Raw genomic sequence first — 8,171 nt, forward strand, 5'->3', positions numbered from 1 at the left:
GTTTTGTAATTTAAATGGACTCCAGGAAGAATAGATTTTGCGTCTGTTAAGTCTAATGGGGATCGAAATAAACATACAAACAAACAAACCCATGTGACCGCGCCCTAAAGTAAAGAAATATCTTGCTTTCTTGTGTTTTACTTTGTAGTCATTACCTGGCTTGGGGCGTCTCGGTCTGAGCTTAGGTGACTCAACTTTACTCATTATCCAGGTGTTGATGCCTGCCACGTGCACCATAGATAAGGTTTTTTACCATTCCGAGTACGCATGCGCACTGAGAGACATTGTGGGTAATATGGAGGCGAAGAGGTGAAAGCTTCTGAAACTTAACCATAACACTTCTAGACATTCAAATAGAGACGATGGTCTAGACGACAACTTTATACCAGTCACGGGGCTTCACCTTTGACAAATTAACCACTATTCATGTCGATCCGCTTCCGCACTAGGCTGACAGTGAAAGGCAGTAATGAAACTATCTAATTAAGCTTTGTACCCTGTGTTTGTTGCCGCAGCAACCCAACATGTCAACCTATCATATATCCGACTCCAAATTGGACCCGGAAACGACAGCAAAGCACTACGACAGCTGGGCTGGTCAATATGACGAGGTGCGTTGATGGATGAAAATTGACGCCATAGAATTTAGACACAAACAAGAAAATAAGCAAATAAACAATTTGGGGGGATTTAGGCTATTTCGTGGTTTGCAATCTCACCGTAGATACATTCTGACATAGATCGTATATTCTGACATCGCAGCTTTTCGACAGTACAGTATCAATATTATAATGTAGTCTCCAAGCAGATGATAGGCTGGACTTTTTTCTGACCACCCGGATCTTCTGACAGCAGCCAACCCCAAGGCACATGCGCACATCAAACCGTGAGTAAGCTTCCGTAAATAGTTTCACCTGGTTGGTAGATCATAGACTCCGTTGCAGTCTTCGGAACGGGGCTGTTTTTTGGGGGGTCGCGATTTTCAACGTTGGCTATGTTCTCTTGTGCCGGGAAAGGGCATTTGCCGAGTGATAGCGAGTCTTTTGGACGGGGCAAAGACTCGCTATCATCACGGCAAACTCCCTTCCGTGACAGCAAACTCCCTTCCTCGGCAAACTCAAACTTTCCCGGCACAAGAGAACATAGCCATCGAACAGTCTTCTTCGTTTCACAACTTTATTTCAATTCTTCCGTAAGGCCACACCAATTTAATTTCTCTAAATCATGCCATGAAAAGCTGAAAACTTGACTACTTACCTTTTACCGTTTTTTTTGTGTTATATAAGTTCACCACAGACTTTTTGCAATTTTCTTTTTCTTTTTTTTTCGACCGACTGCCCCAATATTTTTCTAAAAAAATCCGAGAACCAAGAAATTAATTTGGCGTGGCCTAAATATAGGTTAAGTTCGGATTCCACCGACCTGTTGTCTAGTTCATATCGCATGTTGTCTAGTTCATATCGCACTGATATTATTTGTTTCATTTTGTACTGCTGAAGGCGACAAGGTCGGCGAAACATTTACGAAAGAATTAAAAGAAGATTGTGAAACGAAGATGACTTTGTTCGATGGCGTAAGTAAGATTTCTGACACCAGCCAACCCCATTGCGCATGCGCACATGAAACCGTGAGTAAGCTTATTGCCTCTCCCCACAGGAGACCGTGACGCGGCTGCACTACACAGGTCACAACGTCTGCGCAGACGCTGTAGCGAAATCCCTGGGCGGGTCGGACCGCGGGAAGGTCCGGATCCTTGACGTGGCGGCCGGGACCGGGCTGTGCGGGGAAGAGGTGAGAAATATTAAAGTACGAGGGGTGATCAACAAGTTCCCCCGCCTCAACCAGAAATAATAAGCACAACTCAAAATAAGTACTGTAAATGCAGAAACTTTCGCGGTGGTTTAATGTTCGAGGTTTCGCCAATGGTTGGCTGGCTGGTTGGTTGGCTGGCTGGCTGGTTGGTTGGTTGGTTGGTTGGTTGGTTGGTTGGTTGGTTGGTTGGTTGTTTGGTTGGTTGGTTGGTTGGTTGGCTGGCTGGTGGCTGGCTGGCTGGTTGGCTGGCTGGCTGGCTAGCTGTCTGGCTGGTTGGTTGGTTGGTTGGGGTTGGTTTCTTTGTTGGTTGATTGATTAAATGGTTGATTATTCCTCAGTTGGTGCAGTTGGGCTTCACCGACATAGACGCTGTTGACGGGAGTCAGGACATGCTGAACCTGGCCGAGAGGAAGCAGATCTACAAACGACTCATCTGCGACTTTGTCGGGCCGAACCGTCTGGACATCGAAAATGGTAACTCCGAGTATTGTAGAAAAATGCTGATTTTCTATTGACCTCTTGCAGGAATTTTACTTGAAAATGTCTCAAAAACATTTTATGAAAAGAAAGAAAACAGCACGAAAAACTTATTATCCACAGCGTAATCTCCTAGCAAAGGTTCGGCCCTGCTTTCTGGCGTGTTTTAGACGTTTTCTAGAAGAGTTTGGCCAACGAACATAAAGAAAACAGTACAAAAAAGACGATCAAAAACGCCTTAAAACATGTAAAAAAAACAGTCGAAGCCAAACATCTGCTTGGAGAGTACCCAGAGTGCACATCACTCCGCATGCGCAGTGAAGTTATTGAGATGACCTCTGACCTCCACAGACACCTATGACGCCATCGCTTGCTGCGGTTCCTTCGCTCCCAGCCACCTCAAGGAGGACTGTCTACCTGAGCTCATCCGGGTCGTCAAACCAGGTCAGCAGAAGGTCCAGACTTTAAACACACTGTATTCAGCGATGTTAAGATAGGACTAACATTAAAAAGTGAGTTTTAGAGCACACATGTATGGTGTACACATTTATGCATTCACAAATACGTACACACACACACACACAGAGGCATGCACACACACACTAACACATCCCAAACGTCATTATGTCATTCATAACATAACCTATAACAGCCCCCGTCTCGCCCGCAGGTGGCTATATCGTCATCGCGTTCTGTGAGGAGTACCTTCACACAGTGGACGATTACAAGGGCAAGCTTGAGCCACACACACATGCACACACAAACACACACTAACACATCCTAAACATCATTATGTCGTTTATAAAATATCCTATAACAGCCCCCGTCTCGCCCACAGGTGGCTATATCGTTATAACGTTCCGTGAGGAGTACCTGCACACAGTGGAGGATTACAAGGACAAGCTGGAGCCCACTATGGCCCGTCTGCAGGACGAGGGACTATGGGAACGAGTCAGCCGAGAGACCTTCCCCAAGTTCTACGAAGACAAAGACGGGATCACCTTCGTATACAAGGTCCTGTAGCGGGCGACAGTCCGGCTCAAATGTATCTTAGCTGAAAATAAAACTTCTAAACTGAAAGCGTTTTCTAGTCGTGTTGTTTCTCATTTCAACGATACTATTTTCCATTTTACTTTTTTGGACAGACGAGGACAATGTGGCACTGCACTCAAGACAAGTTAGTAATTATATCAACAGTGCCACATACACAATACAGACAGAAGGTAAAGGTAGACTTCTTTTCTTTTACCTCCCCGACGGTACCCATTTTTACACCTGGCTGGAGTGAGGAAGGTCGTGTAAAATGCCTTTCGCTCACTCGGTGATTTCATTCGGTAGTTATAGCGAAGGATCAGGCGTTATCACACCATATACACCTCTGGGCGGGTCATTAACCATTAATTATGTGTTATCATACACACAGAAACTTGTGTCTGTGCTCATTTGGTGTCGTTCATAAGACACTGATATTGCTGTTTAATATAGTATTGTGCTTCACATGTGGCAGACATATGTAAGACAAACTAACTCCATAGGTTCAATAAATGTAATGATTATGTGATACAAGCACAACGTCACACACCACAGAAAGCAAAACAACCTATATATACCAGGATTACGTCACAGACCAACGGTCACATGTTTGTGCTTATTTCTGCTTAGATAACCGTAAATTAGATTTTTTTTAAAAATTGATTTATTTTGCACAATTAAAAAAAGACACATAAAACAAATTAAAGAATGAAAGAACGTCCAGGGGGGAAGGAAGCCTCGTGGCTTATACATGCTCTTCCCCCAAAAGTAACAAACTATAATACAATTTAACAATTCATAAGCTAATAAAGATTGAAAAGTAGCTATAGAAAAGTTACAAAGTAGTTACACATAGATTTTAGTCTTTGACATTGACATTGAAGTTGTAGAGTTTGAATGATAATTCTTAAATTGGCAAGTTGTTCATTACATTATTATGCTTCGAACACATTAGGTAACATTCTACATAACCCTCTTGCAAACACAGCATAGAGGTTTTATTCTAAAGAACATACATTGTTTTTAACGGCAACGAAAGTAACTCGACATATCTTTCAACAAGTAGCTTTTCAAACAACAAACACATGTTATCTTATTGGGCGAATAGTACTAAAATAAGTATACATATATACAACAAGAGGCAGGGCTGCTATTTGATGAAATCTGCTGATAGTTCACCGATATTTAGACATGGGGCATCCTTAGGCTTAGGTCACGTTTCCAAACCGGGGCCCAGCCGGAAAATTAAATATGCACAAATCGTGCCCATGAATCTCATTTTGAAATGTTGTGTATTTTGGTGCCTTTTATGTCATTCTTTTCGCTCCCTAAAGATTCTCGGCCGGACCCCGGCTTGGAAATGTGACAGCTGACACAGCCTGTCACCTCTGGTAGTACATCGTGCTCTCGCTGTTGGCATCCTTCTTGGCTCTTTACCTGCTCAAATACCTGGTCAAAGGAATGGCTGCCACGATGCTGATGACGTACAGGATCATCAGACACAGCCTGTCCAGGACCTTCGCCAGCAGGGTATAGTCGGACACCACCTCCTCGTTCTTTACTGCCTTGGTCAGCTTCTTCATCTCGTCCTTCAACTCGGCCCTGCCAATCTTCATCTCGTCCTTCAACTCGACCATGCCAATCTTCACAGCTTGGACCAGGTCCTCGCTTCCTTTCTTCACAGCCTTGGTCATCTCGTTCTCTCCCGAGGATCCAGTGGACCTACGTCCTGTAGGAGGCTTAAATGCCCGTCTGATCATCCTGGATTTTGCACCACCCCACAGCCATATTTCAGGGGCGCTGCCTCCATCCTCAGCCACCATGTCATCGTCAAGCGCGATGTTGGTCCGGGGATCGTCAGCGGCCGCGGTACCCGTGCTGGCTTGCTTGTCCTCTGTGAGATCTCCCAGAAGTAATACCCTGTGTAAATAGAAAAATTGATGTTCCTCACTGTGCAAACAAAGCATACCACAGCACGTGTACGCCTGTAATCTGCATGAAGGATTTCTCTGTTTTAGAAAGTGGCTATCGATTTCCACAATTTCAGTCGTTCCTACGAAAACAGGGAATGGACTCCGTGACTCACTACTCCATGGAAATCTCTACGCGATCTTCAGGAATTGCCAACAAAACATCAATAAGTAAGCTAGGCTGCAGGCAAAGGTTCAAGCTTCTTTGGTGAAAGTGATGAGTAGAATTCGGTGTTACGTCCTTCGTAGTATGGTATATTTCTTACTTCACGACTAAGACTGAAAGAAATACACCATCAAGAAGCTTAAGCGACGTAAATGGAATCTTTCATCATATGATCCGATGCAACAGACGAATTTTCAGTAATCTCCAAGCAGGTCCTATGGTAGCATTAGTATCAAAAGCTGGCAGAGGACTCCCTTTGGCCGGCTATCCTCCTTGGCCAGCTTTGATACTATCTTATGGCTCCGTAGGGTGAGCTTGGAGAATAAATTTTCAGTACCTTGCTGTGTAGCGGAGGAAAATAACCCTCGCCAGTGGAGACAGGCTCCCCTCTTTGCCGTGAATGAAGATGACGGCCATGGTGAGGAAGAGGAACAGTCCCATCAGGCCCATGCACACAATGATCAGCGTGGCTGTAAAATTACAGATAATAAATCCAGATTAGACAAAGGTAGTAAGATACGCGAAATAGCAATTACTGAAGCAACTGGGTATGCTTTTGGAAACGGTCAGGCGTTTCAGTTCAATGATTGCTTGCAAAATGGCATGGTTTAAGTGAAGTGCTAGCACCTAGCATGCACGCAGGAAGATCTGAGGCTCTGGTCCTCAGAGGAAGGGCATGTGTGGAGTTCGGAAGAGTGTAGCAGAAGTGATGACATCAAGAGAAGAAGAAGCACCTAACACTCACCGAAAAATGGCAGAGCCCCCTTGACAGGAAGAACTTCCGTTACAAACACGAGAGACACGACCATGGAGAGCTGAATGGTCACTCCGAAGGAGATCCGGTCTCCCTCTCCTATGGGCATGATGAAGGTGATGGTCATCAGCACAATCAGGATGATGCAGGGTCCAACAGTAGTGGCGATGTGGAACGTCGGGATCCTCGACAGTTGTAGGGCAAAGCACGCCTCCGTCTGATTTTGTTCGAATATCTTGTCACTCCGGTACCATTCTCCCTCCGCTATTGGAGTGGAGAACGAGCCACAAGGATGGCGCACATCGGATGTGGAGCCTCCCTCGTGGCATTCTGTAATTAATATACAGTACATGTAGGATGTCTCTAAATGTCTAAAACTAGAACGGCGATGACGTTTAGACATCCCGGTTATACGATACGCCCAATAACAATTACTCAAGCAACTGGATATGATTTGGAACATCAAAATGGGGAAAGCAGATTTTTCCGGAATCATATCCTGTTGCTTGAGTAATTACTATTTGGCGTCACACTAGAACATATCGCTACCAGAATATGACACAGGACATATTGACGCCAATGAAGATTTGGTCAGTCCAGAATTGCTATTTGGCGTCGTTCCAGAACATTCCTACTGTAATAGTACGCACGTCACATTGAAGCCATTTTAGTCCGACTCCAGAATTACAATTGAAAGATCTATTAAACGTTATAATATTGGGAACATGTCTCTTTCCATTCAGTGATCTGCAGTAATGAAAGCTATCAGTCATATAAATAATTTTGAAACACTTGACGAAATAGGATAGACCAAATTTGATAGTTCCAACTCCACAGTTTTTTTGTGCATTGCCAATGTTTAGAAACACATCAGAGTTCTCGGGAATATCCGAAACCCTTACGTATGGTTTGCTCGATTGCCGTGGTTGCAGAAAAACAGACTTCGCATTCCATGGTGTCTGCGGGGAAGAGGAAGGGGTTGGCTTCACACACTGTGGTGGTCAGGGTCTCCACTCTCCACTGGACCAGACCGGTGCTGCTCACACGGACCGGCACGTCCTTGGGTAGTCCTTGGTGGAGGGGATTGGCACTGGAAGGGTGATCACAAAGAGATTCCTGTAACTTTTTATATTCGTTTGTTTGTACTGCATACCCGGTAAAATTGCCTCATGGCGTAGCACACCGGGTTTGTACTGAACAGTACAAGCTGCATATCTGGACAGATTTGCAGATTCACTCTCATCGGAATGGAACCTCACGCCTTGCGATGACTCCTCATGCCTCATGACTGTGTTGGGTTCTTTAACGTACGTGTTTCCGGACGTCCTAGAAACGGCTCTAACCAAAGCTAGGTACTCATTTGCACATGATGGAAGTGCCTTTCCCAAGGGCATATCATCTGGGCCTGTCAGAGGTTTTGACATTTTCTCTTCGATTCAAGCATGAAACGCATCTTGCTTTTGACAAAAGATTTTTGCCGGTGCTACCATTCAACCGTTTGGTTTGCATGGATGCATGCATGGATCGGTCAATTTAACCAAATTCTTCTTATAGCCCTTCTATACGCACGATTACGCAATGGAGTTAGCGTGGCCGAGCGGGGTGGATATAGCTATTTGCTTTTGCAGCCGTGGGTCGTGGGTTCGAACCCCACTTGTAACAATTTTCTTTGTTAGACAAATCTCATGTAATGTGTTTTTAATAGAAGACAGACCAATTCAGAAATTCGATGTTTAAAAACTCTTTTTTTCATGTGATTTTGTTTAACATCCAGGCTTTTTCCAAAATACGCACCGGCCAGCTTTTTTCAGAAGCTTTCTTGTTTCAGCTAAAAGGGTTGAAACCTTGGTCAGGTAACGCATACACGTTTATTCTAAAATGGAGAAGATTTAATGAATACTTTAAGTTATCTTAATCTGCAGCTGGTTGATTGAACGAAGCGTTCCACCTACTTCTCTGA

At 44.4% G+C, this 8,171-nt stretch overlaps 2 protein-coding genes across 2 annotated transcripts; one reads left to right on the forward strand and one right to left on the reverse strand.

The window, feature by feature from the left end:
* The first annotated feature begins 524 nt into the window (after positions 1-524).
* Positions 525-3,369, forward strand: LOC118417107 (demethylmenaquinone methyltransferase-like). The gene is made up of 5 exons (XM_035822507.1): positions 525-611; positions 1,657-1,791; positions 2,151-2,286; positions 2,641-2,733; positions 3,128-3,369. Exons 1-5 carry the CDS (start codon positions 525-527, stop codon positions 3,310-3,312), a joined length of 636 nt encoding a protein of 211 aa, XP_035678400.1. The 3' UTR covers positions 3,313-3,369.
* A 398-nt stretch (positions 3,370-3,767) lies between these two features.
* On the reverse strand, positions 3,768-7,490 carry LOC118417534 (neuronal acetylcholine receptor subunit alpha-9-like). Its single transcript, XM_035823121.1, has 5 exons — positions 7,471-7,490; positions 7,114-7,301; positions 6,203-6,541; positions 5,795-5,927; positions 3,768-5,241 (listed from the first exon to the last, which is right to left on the reverse strand). The coding sequence occupies exons 1-5, from the start codon at positions 7,488-7,490 to the stop codon at positions 4,755-4,757; spliced, it is 1,167 nt and encodes a 388-aa protein (XP_035679014.1). The 3' UTR covers positions 3,768-4,754.
* Between the last annotated feature and the right edge of the window lie 681 nt (positions 7,491-8,171).

This window comes from Branchiostoma floridae, chromosome 6, assembly GCF_000003815.2.
Source record: "Branchiostoma floridae strain S238N-H82 chromosome 6, Bfl_VNyyK, whole genome shotgun sequence".
NCBI classification, from domain to species: Eukaryota; Metazoa; Chordata; class Leptocardii; order Amphioxiformes; family Branchiostomatidae; genus Branchiostoma; species Branchiostoma floridae.

What these genes read in the sequence shown, in the direction of transcription:
- LOC118417107 (XM_035822507.1), top strand. Translation starts at nt 525, where the DNA reads ATGTCAACCTATCATATATCCGACTCCAAATTGGACCCGGAAACGACA. An exon ending in GGGCTGGTCAATATGACGAG is followed by an intron (nt 612 to 1,656) that starts GTGCGTTGATGG and finishes CTCTCCCCACAG; the next exon opens with GAGACCGTGACGCGGCTGCA. An exon ending in CCGGGCTGTGCGGGGAAGAG is followed by an intron (nt 1,792 to 2,150) that starts GTGAGAAATATT and finishes ATTATTCCTCAG; the next exon opens with TTGGTGCAGTTGGGCTTCAC.
- LOC118417534 (XM_035823121.1), bottom strand. Translation starts at nt 7,490, where the DNA reads ATGAGGAGTCATCGCAAGGC. An exon ending in GGCAATCGAGCAAACCATAC is followed by an intron (nt 6,542 to 7,113) that starts GTAAGGGTTTCG and finishes TATTAATTACAG; the next exon opens with AATGCCACGAGGGAGGCTCC. An exon ending in GGGGGCTCTGCCATTTTTCG is followed by an intron (nt 5,928 to 6,202) that starts GTGAGTGTTAGG and finishes GTAATTTTACAG; the next exon opens with CCACGCTGATCATTGTGTGC.